Consider the following 18,435-nt stretch of genomic DNA (forward strand, 5'->3'; position numbering starts at 1 on the left):
CTGATGAAATCAATTCATTAATACGGGAAATTCTGAACCGATTCCCTGAAATGAATCAATATAATAAAGAAAATAAATCCAAAAAGCAAAACACGCAAAAAGAAGGAAATGGCGAATAAGCTAATATGAATGATCCTCTGCAGCCATCTACTGGTTATAGTGGTAATTTCATGTAATTTTATAGTTAAAAGTGTTTGTTTTCCACCAGGTGACTAGCGTGGGAAAACCCAGACAAACTTCTGGCAAATTTAGATTTGCTCTGCAAGTAGTCTGGCAAAGAGCTCATTCAAGCCCATTTCTAATCCGTCGAAATCGCGGCACCAATCAGAAACGTTGAGGCGGGCTTTACACGATGACGATCGCTCTGATTGGTTTTAGGTCGATCCAATTGCGCCCAGAGGCATTTGAGCGAAGTCCGTTGGTGAAGCGCACCAACTTTTAAATGCATTATTATATTCAAATTGCAAACACATGAGGACAGTCTCCATGAAAGACCCACTGGCAGATGAACGTGCTTCTACATTTCTCTCCGAAACGGTAGGAAATGAAATTAGATTTAATAGAGGATTTTAACTGTGACAAGATGATTGACAGGACAGTTTACGTGACGGGACGCACGCGACAGATCCGTCCGATAAAGATGACGAAGTAGTATGTCCCAAAGCTTGCCTACTTTTTTGCAACACATTCAAAAGTAAATACATTTTCTTCACAAAAAGAGTACATACTTTTATGGCGAAGTGTAACTTAGGGACGCAGCATATGGCTTTACACGATGACGATCGCTCTGATTGGTTTTAGGTCTATCCAATTGCGCCCAGAGGCATTTGAGCGACGTCCGTTGGTGACGCCCCTTTGGAAATGAGTTATTAATGAAGCTTTGCCAGACCATAACTCAGTTACTACTGAGAATGGTCTGGTTTTAACCAGGCTACCAGGTGACAGAAATCCTCCAATAAAGCCTGGCACATTTTCCATGTTATCTCCATGAATGAAAATGATCTTTAAAGATAATATTACTGCACAAATGTAGAGTTAAAAAAATTGATCAAACTTACGAAATCAAACACTGCTTTTTAGTTTAAATGAGATCCCATTAAAACACTCTCATGCTCATGAGTCACAAAACAATTAAGGATTGTGAAATGAGTCTAATAAATGGCCAAAAAAGTGCATTACATTTATTATAATTCACAATGCTGATTAATTTTGTTACCAGCAAGATAATCACAAACATGTCATGACTATTCAAGTCCTACAAATGGAGTTATGATGCTTATGTGAGCAAAGCCAGTTTGAATGTCGTTCCTGATGAAAAGGTTTATGTGCGAGTACCTTTGCAGCCAGTCGTCTGACGGCCTCCTCGCGGCGCCGCTGGAGCTCAGGTGTGCTGGGACAGCTGCTGGTGCGCAGGGTGTTGGTGGCGCTGGGCGGGGGGGTCGGCTGAGGCGGTTGACTCATAGGCAGATCTGAACTCGGCTCCCCACCTGGACAATATCCACATGAGCACAAACATCACCAGCTGTTGTTATTCTGCTAAGACTAAGAGTCAAACATCAATACACAAACACCATAATTTATTGTTTCTTGCATTTAAAAAGTCTGTGTAAACACAAGAATTATGTGTTAATAGAATTGTTATGATTGTTAAGTTGAGATTGAAATACACTAAGTTTCAATGGTCAATAATGTTTTTTAAGAAATTAATATTTTATTCTGCAAGGGCACATTAAATTGATCAAAAGTTACAGTTAAGACATTTATAATGTTACAAAAGATTTAAAAAAAAATTTTTTTTATTTCTATTCATCAACAAAACTGTTTTCAACACTGATAATAACCTCGAGCAGCAAATCAGCATATTAGAATGATTTCTGAAGGATCATGTGACACTGAAGACTGGAGTAATGATGCTGAAAATTCAGCTTTGATCACAGGAATAAATTACATTTCAAAATATATATTCACATAGAAAACAGTTATTTTAAATCATAATAATATTTCACAATATTTCTGTTTTTACTGCAGGAGAAACTTCTTTCAAAAATATAAAAAAATCTTACCAACCCCAAACATTTCAACTTCATAGTTTGAAGGTAGTGAATGCATAAGAAGGCTGAACATTTGTTCATAAAACCATTCTTATGTAAACCGTCTCATTTAATTCAATGCAACAATTTATGTAAGAATGGTCTCCGTGCATTTCATGAACAATGCATTGCTGCTCTATCCAGACTCAGGCCTTGTGAGCATGTGTGTTGTGAATCAATGTTCAGGACTCACTTTTCGGAGATGCGCTCGGGCTGTTGGATGCGATCTGTCGCATGCGGCCGCCATGGCAACTGAGGGCCACCAGGCGGGAGATGACGGCGGTTTTGCCGAAGCCCACGTTGCCTACGAGGATGGACCCGGAGCTCTCGCCTGATTCGCTGGGCCTCAGGTCATCCTCGAGCTGCTGGAACAGCCAATCGCGGCCCACGAACACGGAGTCAGTGGTGATGCTGGGAACCTCGAACAGCAGCGGCTTGAGCATGATGTCAGTGGGCTTGTACGGAGCAAAGCAAGCTGCAAAACACACAACACACAGGTTTAATCATATGCAAACAAATCAGGCAATCAGGGGTTGTGGTTTGTCTTAGTTTAGGCTTTATCTTCATGTCCTATGCTAGTCTGCCACTGACTAGACCTTAGAAGGAAGGATAACACTTCATAAAAAGCTATTTTCCTGCAGCTAATGTTAAAAAACCCTCAATGTCGCCCCTGGGTGAGTTTTTATTGTGCATGATACAAAATATATAAGAACACAATGATCACATAATATAGCAATGTGACATTAAATTATGAACTTTCATCACTTTTAGTAGCTGTTTGTGTGAATACTCAGCCAGTGGCAGTAAACCATAAACTGTTTGTGTTGATGCGTCACATTAGTGTCATATATGAACTTTTATCATTGTGTTTCTCAATCATTAGGGCACCTTTGACATAAAATAAAGATGTCAAGTGCTTGGTAAGGCCGTTTGAGTTGCTATTAAGTAGCGAAGCTCTCCGAGTAACATTTACACTTGGCCACATAAATGTGTCTCCGCAAAACGAATATAAATACGATCTTCAATTCCTGTGCAATATGCATATTTAACGGAGTTCAAGTCAATGGAAGTAGCAGACATGAGCTGCGTTTTATTTATCATCAGCTAATTTCAATATCAAAGACCGCAATGGGAGAGAGAGCGCCATCAGCACTAGTAAGATAATTAATACTTTTAATAAAGATAATTGTGTGTTATTTACATTACGGCAGATTACTGGCCACTTTACTTTGTAGAACACTCCACTTAAGTAACTTCTAGAAGAACATGAAGCTCTGGCCATTGTCATATTATGATCACACTGATGATTCTTTCTTTCAAACAAGAATATTTTTCAGAAGTTCAGAAAAACATCTCAGAGTTCATGTGAAATCTTAAAATGCACCAGAAAGAAAAAAAATTATCATAGACAGCCTGATAACAAGCCTGTGCAGTAAAAACAAGTAAATAAAACAAAACAAAATAAAATAATAAAGAAAAAAAATATATATGATGCTGGTAGAGCTGCAAGATTCTGGATAAATTGAGATCACGATTCTCCCACGATAAGGAATAGACAACTAAACAAAATAACGTCTTTTATTAGAGGTTCTGACAAAAGGTTAATTGTTTCATAACTTGATAAATCAGTGTTTTTGAACAAATCTCTTGGATGAATGATTCAATGACAAATATATTTTTAACAGTCACTTGTCGCCACCTACTGGTGTAACGATGTAATCATTATCTGAAGCATCAAGTTACTTTCAAAAGGTGATTTACTCTATTTTGATCACTACAGTAGATACAAAATTTCTCTGGGTCAGTAGCAGCACGAACGCAGATTTGAATGTTCGCTGTGATCGTGCTCGTCAAAGGTTTGAACACAGAGTCGAATCGTTGTCATTAAGGAATAAGATTCTTGAATCTTGGTGATTGAATCGAGATCACGATCTTCTAACGATTAATCGTGCAGCTCAAGCTGCTGGTCATGCTCAAATAAGTCTTCCAAAAAATACTGACATGTACAATATTTAATATACAGAGTATATGTAAGCATGTCATCACTAGTGTTGCTTTCGTCAACGAACCTTTATCACGTGACGAAAACGAGACGCAACGTAAATGCTGGTCATGTGACGATGACTATAATTAAAATGTATAATGCAATATTGTTGACGAATAAAATCGAGACTAAATGTGGTTTACAAAATAAAAAATATGCTAAAATGTCTCTTCATTTTCGTTGACCAAAACGAGACGAGACGAAATGTTCTTACATTATTTCGTCTCGTTTAGTCGCGTTATTATTATTATTTTGCAGTATTTCTTTTTTAAAAAAATTTTTTTTTATTTATTTAACAGACAGACATACAGACCAAAATAGTGCAGTAACGAACAATTTAGTAATTCCATAATTCCAGAAGTGAAATAAAAGTGTGTAAATGTATAGGTGTGTGTGTGTGTGTGTGTGTGTGTGTGTGTGTGTGTGTGTGTGTGTGTGTGTGTGTGTGTGTGTGTGTGTGTGTGTGTGTGTGTGTGTGTGTGTGTGTGTGTGTGTGTGTGTGTGTGTATGCGTAAGCAAAGTAACCATTTATTATTTATTACCATCTTCATCACCATCACCACCACCACTCCTCACTACCATCATACTGCCAACATTGTATTAGTCAATTTTTATTTTTATTTCTATCTTTTCTCCTATGTAACAATTACGATTGTCATCACTCTCTATAGACAAATCAATTTTTAGATAGTAAGATAATAATAGAAGATAATATATTATAATATAAGATAACCCTCCTCCCACATCTCTTCAGTCCCTATTTTCTACTATACTACATACATATATATAATTTTCTTCTTTTTTTTTTTTTTTGTATGTTATGTGTAGTGTCTAAGGTGCATTAAAAGAAGGGGTACAGTGTGAGAGTGTCTCAACTTGGGACAGAGATGCTGACAGATTTTGCAGTATTTCTGTTTCCTGTCTCACTTCAGGGGCTGCATCAGGTCTTCAAGCCCCACTCATGGCATTATTTAGAAGATGCAGCAGCGGTGAGTTAGCGTAAACGCAGAGAAAGGGACCGATGGCCGGCCAGCCAGGGTTCGTCTTTGGGAGAAAAACGTATAAACGACATTTGGAAAAAAGAAGTGTGTAACGTACTTCTAACATGTTTGGTTGGTAAAATAAATATGTTGTAAATTCAAATCAGAGCGTCTTCCGTGTCTGGAATGGATGTATTCTTGAGTCTATAAAGGTAACAATAATATAATAAGATAACCTTGTTAGAAATGGGTTTGGCTAAAAGAAAATGTTGGTTATGTCTATACTACTAGGTACTTGTACTATATTGACTGGGTTAAATAGAATTGCAGTACTAAAAAGAGACTAAAATACAATTTTCATTGACTAAAACTAGACTAAATGTCATCAGTTTTCGTCGACTAAGACTAGACGAAAATAGTCACTGACTAAAATAAGACTAAAATGCTCAGACTTTTAGTCGACTGAAACTTGACTAGACTAAAAAGAGTATGAACGTGACTAAAACTAATAAAAACTAAAATGACAGCTTGACACAAAGACTAGACTAAAAATAAAATTAAAACAGGCCGCCAAAAACAACACTAGTCATCACTGCATTTCAGATGAAACTGAGTCTTTTTGGAGTCCGACACCTGCACGAAAACACCTCACACACCTGCTGACACTGTACATGCCCTGTAGAAACTGGACTACAAATCACTTGAGGTGAATCCTGCACCGATCAGAGCTGATGAATCTCCGCCATTGGCTGATTGAATCTCATTATTCATTTGAACATTCAACAAGGTCAGAATAGCAGCTCAACACTGACACGCACGCAGCAGCTCCTGCAGAACACACATTAGCTCGACCCTCGGGGTACACAAGCGTTTATATAAGAGAAAGAGACAAACAGACGGACTGAGAGGAAAAACACATGTATTTAACGATGTTCTCTTGCATTATTAATGGACTTAACTATTTAAAACACTTCTTTTCGCCACAGGAAGTGTATGGAGAGTGTTTCCTTATTCACATTCAAATCCTGAGTGGGTAAACAGATCTCTATACGGAAATGTCTCAATCTAAACATTATATAAGCTCTTACAAAAAAAAACAAATCAAAAGAGCACCCAACTGTTTCAGACTGTACCAGGGTGAATATCTCCAATCCGGTCAAGAACATGTTTGGGTCAAATTTTATTTCACAATTATCACAATGAATAAATAAATAAATAAATAAACACACACCAAAACATTTATCGGGCGATTTTTGATCGACCATCGTCATATCAACCATAGCATGAAAAAGGCAGATACCAATGCCAAATAAGATATTATGTTTATATTATGTAAATTACATTATGCTTTTTAACAATGTTGTTCAATAAAACCTTATGATTACTTTCTTTTGATACTTTATTTGAACCAATTATTATTGCCTCATTGTTATTATATGTGTATTTTTAAGTCATTTTAAAAGCTATTGTTTGCTTAGGTCTATTTTTATTACCACATTTTTACTGATTACTCGATTAATTGTCAAAACAATTTATCCAAATAATCGTTAGTGACAGCCATACTAGCTAGTATACCTCAATCCATGCATTTTTGAACTGCTAATTTAAAAAATGATCTACATTTTAATTACAAAAGTTTTATCAGAATCAAATAATTATTTATGACAATTGAAACTATTTATAAAGTGCAATATATAAGGTGTCGTCTAAAAAAACACCTTTCTTTAAAATCAGCATAAAGGCAGAACAACAAATCGTGATCCATAAATATATATTGAAAATGTGAATAATTGTCATGCAAATTATGACAGAAAAAACGGAATTATCCTAAAAATGGGCTTAATTTTTTTAATGCTACGCTTTTTTCGGTAACACTTTACAATAAGGTTTCAATTATTAACATTAGTTAATGTATTAACTAACATGGACTAACCATGAGCAACACATTTGTGACTGTATTTGTTCATCTTTATTAACATTAGTTAATAAAAATACAGCTGTTCGTTGTTTGTTCATCTTAGTTCACAGTGCATTACCTAATATTAACAAATACAAAATTTTGATAATTTAATAATGCATTAGTAAATGTTGAAATGAAGATAAACAAAGATTAATAAATGCTGTAGAAGTGCAGTTCATTATTAGTTCATGTTAACTAATGAAACCTTGTTGATTTTGGGGTGAAAATGTTCATAAGGTTCATGACATTCTTAATGAAGTAAAGAGAAAAACCAAGCACACATGATGTGATTGTGACTGTACCTTTGTCGTGTGTAGCTCTGCCCCCGGTGTTGTGCCAGGGCAGGCGGATGGACGTGCGCAGGGGGGTGTTTCGCTGTTCATCAAGATAGCTCAGATCCTCCAGCTTAGTGGAGCTTGTTGCTGAAAAAGAGAATTGCAAAAATCAAAAGGTTTTCACTCCATCCAACATTAAGCACGTATAGATGCAGACCAATACACTGATAATAACTTCAAAAAATCAGCTTATTGAATTAACCCGTAGTCCCGGTTTACATGCGATTCGATATCCCGGCAAATGCAAGACTTTATTAATAAATCAGGTTATTCCACCGTAGTGACATCAAAACCTAACCATTCGTGTATCTGTCTCTGAGTATTTCATGTGTCATGTCAGTCGTGATGGAGACTCATATTCCCCTCTCCTGCAGTTCCAGATGCAATATTCTGACTGTACCACTTCTGCATGAGATGAGAACACATTTCGATCATTTCTCGAGTCGGAGTTGGCGATATATGTCCTCCTCCCTTACTGTGAAACACTCGCTCTGTCTGGATGCACTTAAATCCGCAGTAAGGACACTTTCCTGTCACGTATCACTCACGAGCACTTCAAATAAGCCGACGGAAGACGGGTTAATGCGTTTACAAGCCGGCGAAATCAGGGAGATCTGGCTGTGTTGATCGGTTTATGCTTAAGTTATTTATGACCTTACTCTGATAAAGGAAAACGGGTTAATGCATTGTCGGCTCATTAAGCATAATCAGGTTAAGAACATGCACGTGAACACGCTCATTGGAGGAGAAGAATTAGACAAACTGACGGGTTAAAGGTCGCTGGGTTAAAGGTCGCTGACCGCAACATTGGCAATGACCTGTCTGACATAAACGAGGACCTGTGCAGAGAGAGAGATGACATCATCCTGAATGCAAATCACGAGCAGCGACTATAATAAACACTGTAAAGAATGAATGGGCGAACAGAACCAGGTCACTGAGCAAACACACACACACACACACACACACAGACTAAACAATCAGAGTTATAACCCGTTTAAAAGAATTGTTCTGAAAAAGAGAGACAACTCAATGCAAAAGTGAAATTGTGCAATATTTCACGTTCTTCAAACGTGTGAAAGAAACGTGTTATTTCAGTGTACGGCCTCTAATGTGCATCCATGCATCCCCGTCTGAAACTAAAGCACCAGCAACCTGTTTGCTCTGAGACTACTTTCCACCGAAGCTCTCGGTACTCACAGACTGAGGTGCATGCGGACTCGTTCTTCAGGCACAGACAGACGCAGCCCCGCAAACCTCTCTCTCTATCTCTCTCTCTCTCCTCAGGACACCTCCATGTTCACACACACCGCATTCAACTGGTGAACGGCTTCACTGCATCCCTCAACGCATCCACAAAGCATCAGAGAAAAATCCCTGCCGCAGCTCTCCGCTCCGCAATCCAAATGAAAACCGGAGAGGGATGAAACAGAGGAGGTCTCTCTCTCTCTCTCTCTCTCTCTATCTCTCCTACAGAGCGGCTGATTACAGTTTGAAGCGGGCAGCCGGGGGAGAAATAATCTATGATCCTCCTGAAGAAAGAGAAAGAAAGCTAATAAAACAGGCGAAGAACTGAATGAAGAGAGGAGGGAGCCGTCACTGAGGAGACGGGTGACGGAGGGAGGTGTGGAGACAGTGAAAATCAGCTGCGCCCCTTTCAGCTTTAAACAGCATCGCTCATAACAAAAAATATTCTGTGGTCAATAGTACAAAAAAAAATTGCAATGAAAATTTCAACCTGCATAAACACGTTTTTAATTCTATATTAGTACTCAATTTCAGCTTGTAGAAATTAAAGTGTAAATATCAACATTATAAAATTGAGTAAAACCCACTCTACTTTCTGATACTGGTGTTCCCATCATGCACTTCATAAGGTTGTATTGTTCACTGTTTTCCAGATGTATTTACACCGTTTATCATTGCTTTTGTTGTTAGGTTTAGTAACTTAATGTTTTGTGACATCTGGAGCTCACAAATGTCCGTTGAATATTATTGTTATTGTGTACTGTGTACCAAATATTGAGGTCTCTGTGTTCAGGTGGTACTGTTATTATATGTTTTCTACATAATATCTACTGTATTGTTTACATAGATGTTCTTTACTTGAAACAGAGCATTGCAAAGTAAACTTCAACTAAGTAGAAATTACTCAACAAACTTTAAATAGCCAAGTTAAAGTTACTTATTTTCTTTGTTAATTTTACTTAAAGGTGCACTGTGTAATTTTTAGCAGCATTTAGTGGTGAGGTTGCGAAATGCAACCAACAGAAGTTACGGTGGCCGACAGGAAAACATGTCGTCGTCCGAGACGGCAGAGAGTAGCCATTTCTTTGCAATTGTTTGTGAAATTTACTAGCAATTTCTGAGTAAATCCTACACCACATTTTTTCATTGTAGTTTAAAGGGAAGAAGATGATTATCAAGGTGTTCTCAGTGGTTGCTAGGCAGTTGCTTGAGTGTTCTATCAGGTTGCTAAGGTGTTGCTAGGGTGTTAGAGAACAGGTTGGTAGAGATTCATTAGGCAGTCACTAAGATGTAAGATGTACCAGGGTGTTCTGGCTGGTATATGGTGAATAATGGGCTCATGAATATTAATTATCTCACATTGCTAGGTAATGTCCCTAGACTGCCCAGTCATGTCACCTAATTGAAATTCACGAGTCAGAGTTTTACAACGTACGGTTCATAAACTGATCCTATGCAGATGTGCGTGAGGTGTTCAGCCTTGCATGCTCTTCACTGTTTTGGCATTGAGATGCTATATTAAAGGAGTAGTTAACTTTCACACCCCCATGTCATCCAAGATGTCCATGTCTTTCTTTCTTCAGTCATATAGAAATTACGTTTTTTGAGGAAAATATTCCAGGATTTTTCTCCAAATGGACTTCAATGGAAACCAACGGTTTGAAGGTCCAAATGTCAGTCTCAATGCAGCTTCAAAGGCTCGACACGATCCCAGCCGAGAAATAAAGAGTCTTATCTAGTGAAACGATCTGTCATTTTCTAAAAATAAATACAAATTATATACTTTTTAACCACAAATGCCCGTCTTGTACCATCTCTGAGATGCGCCACGCATTACATCATCATGTTGGAAAGGTCACGCGTTACGTAGTCGGAAGTACCGACCCAGTGTTTACAAGTTTGGAGTAGGAGGACCGTTCAAAATTATTGTATGTTGAATGACACATATTTATATGTATTTGTGTCAGTTTATTGTTTAAAATGGTCCTTGCGTGCGCATATCCTGGATGTTTAACGATGCCGCATCTCAGAGACGGTACAAGACGGGCATTTGTGGTTAAAAAGTATATAATGTTTTTTTTAATATTGAAAATGACCAATCATTTCGATAAGACCCTTATTTCTCGGCTGGGATCGTGTCGAGACTTTGAAGCTGCATTGAGACTGACATCTGGACCTTCAAACCGTTGGTTGCCATTGAAGTCCATTTGGAGAAAAATCTTGGAATGTTTTCCTCAAAAACCTTAATTACTTTTCGACTGAAGAAAGAAAGACATGGACATCTTGGATGACATGGGGGTGAGTAAATTATCAGGACATTTTTATTTGAAAGTGAACTACTCCTTTAAGGCCTACATCTGAGCATATTCTCCCATTAACATTAATATTAATATGTATAAAAATACATTAAATCTATCTATCTAGATTATTTGATAAAAGAAATGTGTATTCAGGTTATACATTTCATCAAGATATATGGATGGGTGGATGAAAGGACAACCTATCGATGGATGGATTTTTAAATCTTGAAGCAAGTTTTGTCAAGGAAACATTAACCTTTAGTAGGTAAAAACTTTACTTTTATTTAGTTTATGAAAATCAGAGTTACATGAATTTCTTTGACTTTCAATTCAATGTTAATGTACTTCCTTACATTCAAATTCAAAGTTTAGAACCTTAAATTCAAGGTGAGCACAACCCTTATGGAAAAAGCAACTTTACCTGTTTGAAACAATATCAGGTGCTAAAACTATTGCAAAGTATAGCAGAACTGTGCTTTTACCATGAGCCAAGAGAGTTACAGGAGACTAGTACTCTACATATGTTAATATCTGCTGACAGGGACGTGGGCGAAAAAAAGTCCCTCTGCTACGGCATTTCATTTACACAAAACCAAAGACTGATTCTTAAACTTACTTAAAACTTCTTCACTCCCGCACAAGCCCTGCTGTTGCCTTTAGAAAAGTAAATCTAGTTTACACTGTGACTGCACTGGTCAAGGCACCTCCGCATATCTGATGCACAGCAGGAGAATGCGTATGGATAACCCATCTGTGTTTTAAAACCTGAACGTTTTTGCATCTGCATCTGCGTGTGTGTGTGTCTGTGTGTGTGTACTTGGGCTCCAATAAAAATGGCTGATAAACAGTGAATCATTCCACAGTGGCAGAGCTAAACCTCGCTGAGAGAGAAATCTAATCAGACCAGCTTTAGTAGAAGACTGGCCCGTGACCAGCTCCACAGATTACACCCGATTCCCCTGCAGACAGTCCAGTAATCTGCTGTACCCTTGTTTACTGAAAGGAGCCCATTGATGAATATGCATATCCCAGATGATGTCATCACTTGAATAATCATCAGGTCAAACAAGTGGGCCCTTTGAGCCGGGTGCTGTTCATGCATCTCGGAGTGATGTTGATTAACACGCTTGATTCATGTTCATAAGTCGAGTCTGTTGAGACACAGGGTCAGACCGCACCATCGGGGATGAAGCTAATCGATCTTGAAGAAACAACAACACTAAGTCAGACCCTCAGGACTCGGTGTTGTTACAGGATTAATGAGTGATGTTAACAAACAAACAACACACGGGGTAAAGGTTCGGCTGGTTAGTATTGGCTTTAGCTCAGTAACTACACCAATATTTACTGTGTATTCTGACTATTTGCAAGCAATATATAAATCACAAATTAATTTACATTATGCATTAGGTGTATTAGGTATACTTTCATTATTAGGTATACTTATGTATATCTAATCAGCCAATCACATGGCATCAACTCAATGCATTTAGGCGTGTAGACATGATCAAGACGATCTGCTAAAGTTCAAACTGAGCATCAGAATGGGGAAGAAGTGTGATTTAAGTGACTTTGAACGTATCATGGTATCTACTATCATTGGAGAATCTTCTGGGATTTTTACTCATAACCATCTTTAGGGTTTACAGAGAATGATCTGAAAAAGAGAAAATATCCATTGAGCGGCAGTTCTGTGGGAGAAAATGCCTTGTTGATGCCGGAGGTCAGAGGAGAATGACCAGACTGGTTAAAGCTAACACTCAAATAAGCACTCGTTAGAACAAGAAAAGAGCATCTCTGAACGAACAACACGTCAAACCTTGAAGCAGAGTGACTAAAGCAGCAGAAGAACTGGAAACTGAGGCTTCAATTCACACAGGCTCGATTGGAAAAACGTTGCCTGGTCTGATGAGTGTCGATTTCTGCTGCGACATTCAGATGGTCGGGTCAGAATTTGGCGTAAACAACATGAAAGCATGGATCCATCCTGCCTTGTATCAGCGGTTCAGGCTGCAGCTGGTGTAGGGGTGTGGAATATATTTTCTTGGCACACTTTGAGTATTGTTGCTGATCATGTCCATCTCTTTATGACCACAGTGGGCTCATCTTCTGATGGCTACTTCCAGTAGGATAACACGCCATGTCATAAAGCTCGAATCATCTCAAACTGGTTTCTTGAACATTTAGTGAGTTCACTAAACTCAAACGGCCTCCACAGTCACCAGATCTCAATCCAGTAGAGCAGCTTTTGGGATGTGGAGGAACAGGAGATTCACATCATGGATGTTCAGCTGACAAATCTGCAGCAACTGTCTGATGCGATCATGTCCATATGGACCAAAATCTCTGAGGAATGTTTCCAGTGCCTTGTTGAATCTATGCTAGGGCTGGGCGATATGGCCAAAAAAAAAAATCACGATCAGTCTATCGATAATTATCACGATAAAAGTCAAATCTTTATTTCTTTCAAGTTTAAAGGCAGATTTATGCTCCTAAGTGAAAGTTGTAGAAACCAGAGCGTTAACTGTGGTTTTAAACTACTCTTTATTGTCAGAACATATCATGACAAACACTTGCCAAACTGGTGAACATTTCACAAATCTGTGGTAGAACATTCAAACATTTGTCATTTTTCCTTAACAAAATAAATATATTTATTGGCAATTTCTTAGTTTTTGCATGTGCTCTTTTTCTGACTGTTTGAGTTTTATTAAACTTAACCATTGGTCATCCAGTAACATGCATTTAGATCATGACAACCACAGATGAAACCAGGCATACCCTGTAGCACCTCACTATCATGGCAAAATGTAACTTTATGGTTTCTATGGTATTTGTATGAAAAACAGTAGCCTAAATACATTATTAAATACTGTAATTATATTCCATTAGTCCTTTAATACATTGTCTACATTAATAATATAATACAATTCAATATGTATATCCCACATTTCATGGTGCAGTTAATATTACTAAGCTAACGTTACAGTAAATCCATGGTAAATGATGGGAACTTGTAGACGGGAAAGCCTTCAGCGCACAGTGTTTCTCCTGTTTGTCAGCACTGTTTCATCTGCCTTTAAACTGGTTTAAATCACTGAGACATTGTGTTCTTCGCTGAATTCAAGCGCTTCTCACTGGATTTCGTGACCGAGACTGATCAGAGTAAACGCCTCTGCTCTAGTGAGCTCGCGCCCGCGCTGCCGTTTGGACTTTGAGCTGAGCGGATAAATGGTCCGTGTGGCGCGCGGTTCAAATGAGTTTAGTTCCGCTTTTGGCGCATAAACATTATCGAACTCTTGATATCGTTTTATCGAGAAAAATTATATCGCGATAATTATCCTTATCGTTTTATCGCCCAGCCCTAATCTATGCCAAAGAATTAATGCAGTTCTGAAGGCAAAAGTGGGTCCAGCCCGGTGTATCTATATATATATATATATATGTGTGTGTGTGTGTGGATAAAATAACCAGAGTAGACCTGTACCGCATCAGAAATAGAAACCGTCAGTGTGCAACAAGTCGCAATACACGCTTATGATTATAATAGGAGCAATCTAGTTCTGATGCATGCCTAGTTCTGCAACACAAAAATTCATAAATCTTCTACAAATTATAGCCAAATGTGATCTTTAAACAGTGAAGATGGTGACGGTCATGCAACTAAACATCTTTAAGAGCACAAAAACAGAGAGAGATGGGAAAGCATGTGGTGACACTAAATATGACAAGATGAAGGTGAAATGCAAGTTTCGCTTAAAACAAACCGTGAAATGATATACATGGAGTACTTCATAAAAACCACCATGACAGGTTATGAAGTATGTTTTTCAGAGGAGATGGGGAGGCAACAAATAGTAATGTATAAATAATAAGTGCCACATTCATGCTGCCAACAAAAATATAAATACGGTTGAATCTCTTTAAAACACGTCAGGGACAGAATTCAAAAGAAAAAACATATTTTTTTGTGTAAAAAAAGAGTCTATTTTAGAACCATTAGGCTTTTTATTTTTGCCATAAACACCAAAATTATTGTTTGATTGAAATAATGTTTCTCGGATAGATGGACAGACATACAGACAGAGATAGACAGACAGACAGACAGACATAGACAGACAGACAGACAGACAGACATAGACAGACAGACAGACAGACAGACAGACAGACAGATGATTAGATAGATAGATAGATAGATAGATAGATAGATAGATAGATAGATAGATAGATAGATAGATAGATAGATAGATAGATAGATAGATAGATAGATAGATAGATAGATAGATAGATAGATAGATAGATGTGTTGAAAAAAGGCTGAATAAATAAGAGATAAATAATTTATGTTTTCTGGTGAATCTAAAACTGAAAAAGCAGCAGTTCAGTCGAGCTGAACAGAAGCGGCCACAGCTGAAGACACCAGTGATTCCAGATGCACTGTCACCAGAGTGAGCGCTCTGTTCTGGATCCACCAGCTGTCAGGAAAAAGACAAGCCACAAACAATGTAAATGTGCACGGCACGTGTCATTTCCTGGGACAGCAGCCACAGCCACAGAGTGAGACATTTACCCACAAACCCAACCCAACCTCTGAGTCCACAAAACAGCACACAAGTGATCCGTGCAGAAGACCGGCCACCTGTACATGTGACGTACTGAGAGCTCACTCTGAGGCTTGAGCAGCGTTCTGGCCTGGATAGACAACAGGGTTTAAAAAAAGTTTCTTAATTTGAATTCAATTTGAGCTGAGCTGTATTGAGCTGTATATATATACGTGTATGATAGGGAATGTTGAACACTTAGAAGGATAGAGACCAAACAACACAGAACTGCAGAGAAGTGTCAGCAAACCTCAATATTCACACTGAAGACCATGTTTCCACAAAAACTGACTACAGAAAACTTCACAGAGCTAACATCAATTAAAAGAGCTTCAATGGCTAAAAATGTAATCTCAGACGCTACTAAAATGTGAAAAAGATGGTGTTATGATCATAAAACCTGCACAGTTGAAGCACCAAGATGAACTTAATCTTCCTCCCTGATTAGCTTAATCACCTGACTTGAATATCATGTACAGGGGTCGGACAATGAAACTGAAACACTGGCCGATAAAGTGTTATATATGCGCTGACTAACCAATATTCACTGATTTTACATTCCATCAGTAAGAGAAGAGTGTGAAGGTTGAATCAGCAGAGCAAGAACACAGCTGTGCATGACATATTGCAATCAACACAACATAATGGGAGACATATCAGAGTTCAGAAGAGGACAAATTGTTGGTGCGCATCTCACTGGCTCACCTGTGACCAGTCTTTGTGGTGTATCAAAAGCTTTGGTATCCAGTGTAAATGTTGACACACCACCACTAACAAGAGTAAGTGTTGATGCAAGAGGAAGCTGTCTGAAAGGGATGTCCAGGTACCGACCCGAATTGACCGTTCGCAAAGACCCGCCCCCTTTAGTTACCGTTGCTATGTCCGACAAGCCACGCCTCTCTCACGTCACACACCATGTTCTCACACAGTGAAACACACATCGCGGAGGAGAGAGGACACTGACAACACACTGACACACAGGACAGACCAGGTTACTTTTGATATAAAACAAAGTCTCAACTTTCAAATTTGGTCAATTTTGAAAGAAATTTAAACAATAAATATCGTTTTGTGGCTCTTTAATGTGCCGTGACAGATCGCTCAGTTAAAGCTGCTCGTGAACCGATCATCTCTTCCTTCTAGTTCATTATAGCATCAAATAAACATGAAAGAACATCAGAAGGAATGTTGTTTTAACCGCGGAAAGACCTCAGTACACTCCAACGTTAATCTTCTAACTCTCCTGACTGCTTTGTTGGACAAAAATGGCGGATTCGGCGGATTATGATTGGTCAGATCGCCTGTCAATCAAACTCCCTGCGAAGGGTCAATTGTATCCACAACAACAAAAAACAAACAAAAAAAAACACAGCTGCCCAACTCACAGCAGAATTAAATGTGCATCTTGACTCTCCTGTTTCCACCAAAAGTGTTTGTCCGGAGCTCCACAGAGTCACTATTCATTGCTATAGCCAAACTCTTGGTCAATCTTGGGCTGTGGACAATGTGAAACATGTATTGTCTCGGATGAGTCTTTCTCCTACATCTTTGTGAGTTACGGTGTGGAGAAGCACAAAGAGGCGTAACACACGGACTGATATTGCCCAGAGTGAAGCACGACGGTGGATCAGTGATGGTTTGGGCTGGAATATCATGGCATTGATACTGTGGCACTGCCAAGGACTACCGAACAGTTCTGGAGGGCCAAGTGCACCGAACGGCTTACACATTATACCCTGAAGGAGGTGCCTTGTTTTAGCTTGATAATGCACCAATACACACAGCAAGACTTGTGACAGAATGGTTTGATGAACATGAAACCATTACCAGCCCAACTCAGAAACATCGATTCATTCTCCCATTTCAAATTGCAACTCAAAACACATCTGTTTAAAACTGCACATCTCACTTGATGTCAATTGCTCTGCCTCTTTCTGTTGTATTTAATGTTGTTCTATTCTTTATTTTTTGCTGCTTTTAAATGTCTCATGTATCCCTGTACGGTGTCCTTGAGTGCAGAGAAAGGCGCCTTTAAATGTATTATTAGTATTATTATGAAAGTGAAGTTGAACATCTCCCATGGACTGCACAGCTACCAGATCTAAAATATTTTTGAGCCAGTTTTGAGGAGAAAGTCAGAAAACGGTTCCTCCACCAGCATCACATAGTGACCCGGACACTGTTCTGGAAGAGGAATGGCTTAAAATCCCTCTAGCCACCGTGAAGGACTAGTATCTGTCATTCCCGAGATGAATTGATGCTGTATTGGCCGCAAAAGGAGGCCCTACATCATACTAATAAATTATTGAGCTCTAAAACCAGGTGTTTCAGTTTTATTGTCCATCCCCTGCATGTATGTGTGTGTGTGTGTGTGTGTGTGTGTGTGTGTGTGTGTGTGTGTGTGTGTGTGTGTGTGTGTGTGTGTGTGTGTGTGTGTGTGTGTGTGTGTGTGTGTGTGTGTGTGTGTGTGTGTGTGTGTGTGTGTGTGTGTGTGTATATGTGTATGTATGTATGTATGTGTGTGTGTGTGTGTGTACATATTATACATATTATAATGAATCATTGTCATTTTATATTATTATAAATATATACAAAAATAAAAAGTTATGTTGTGAGGTTGTATGGCAATTTGTTTTGAGAGTGCTGAAAAAAATAAGTCTAATCAGTAGATTTGATTGTCAATTATGTTGGATTAATGAACTCCTCTGCTGCGACTGTGTTGAACTTCTTTTAATTGTGATTCAGTAAATTTCTCCTTCCTGTCCTTTCAATTATAACTCCTATTCAACATCCTGTGCGACGTGACCAATTCAATAGTGTTTAGTGAATAGTGGCCGGCCCCATGTGTGCAGAACCATCTGGACGGATGGATTAAAGA

General features: G+C 38.5%; 1 protein-coding gene across 1 annotated transcript in view; it reads right to left on the bottom strand.

The window, feature by feature from the left end:
* Positions 1 to 18,435, bottom strand: part of tanc1b (tetratricopeptide repeat, ankyrin repeat and coiled-coil containing 1b) — a 196,495-nt gene that overhangs the window by 67,843 nt on the left and 110,217 nt on the right. Inside the window, exons 8-10 of the mRNA XM_082174598.1 lie at positions 7,377 to 7,496; positions 2,284 to 2,565; positions 1,336 to 1,487 (exon numbers count right to left, since the gene is read on the bottom strand). Coding sequence (XP_082030724.1) covers positions 1,336 to 1,487; positions 2,284 to 2,565; positions 7,377 to 7,496 — 554 coding nt within the window. The remainder of the gene's footprint in view (positions 1 to 1,335; positions 1,488 to 2,283; positions 2,566 to 7,376; positions 7,497 to 18,435) is intronic.

The sequence above is a fragment of the Leuciscus leuciscus genome (genome assembly GCF_965113295.1).
Source record: "Leuciscus leuciscus genome assembly, chromosome: 7".
Classification (NCBI taxonomy): domain Eukaryota; kingdom Metazoa; phylum Chordata; class Actinopteri; order Cypriniformes; family Leuciscidae; genus Leuciscus; species Leuciscus leuciscus.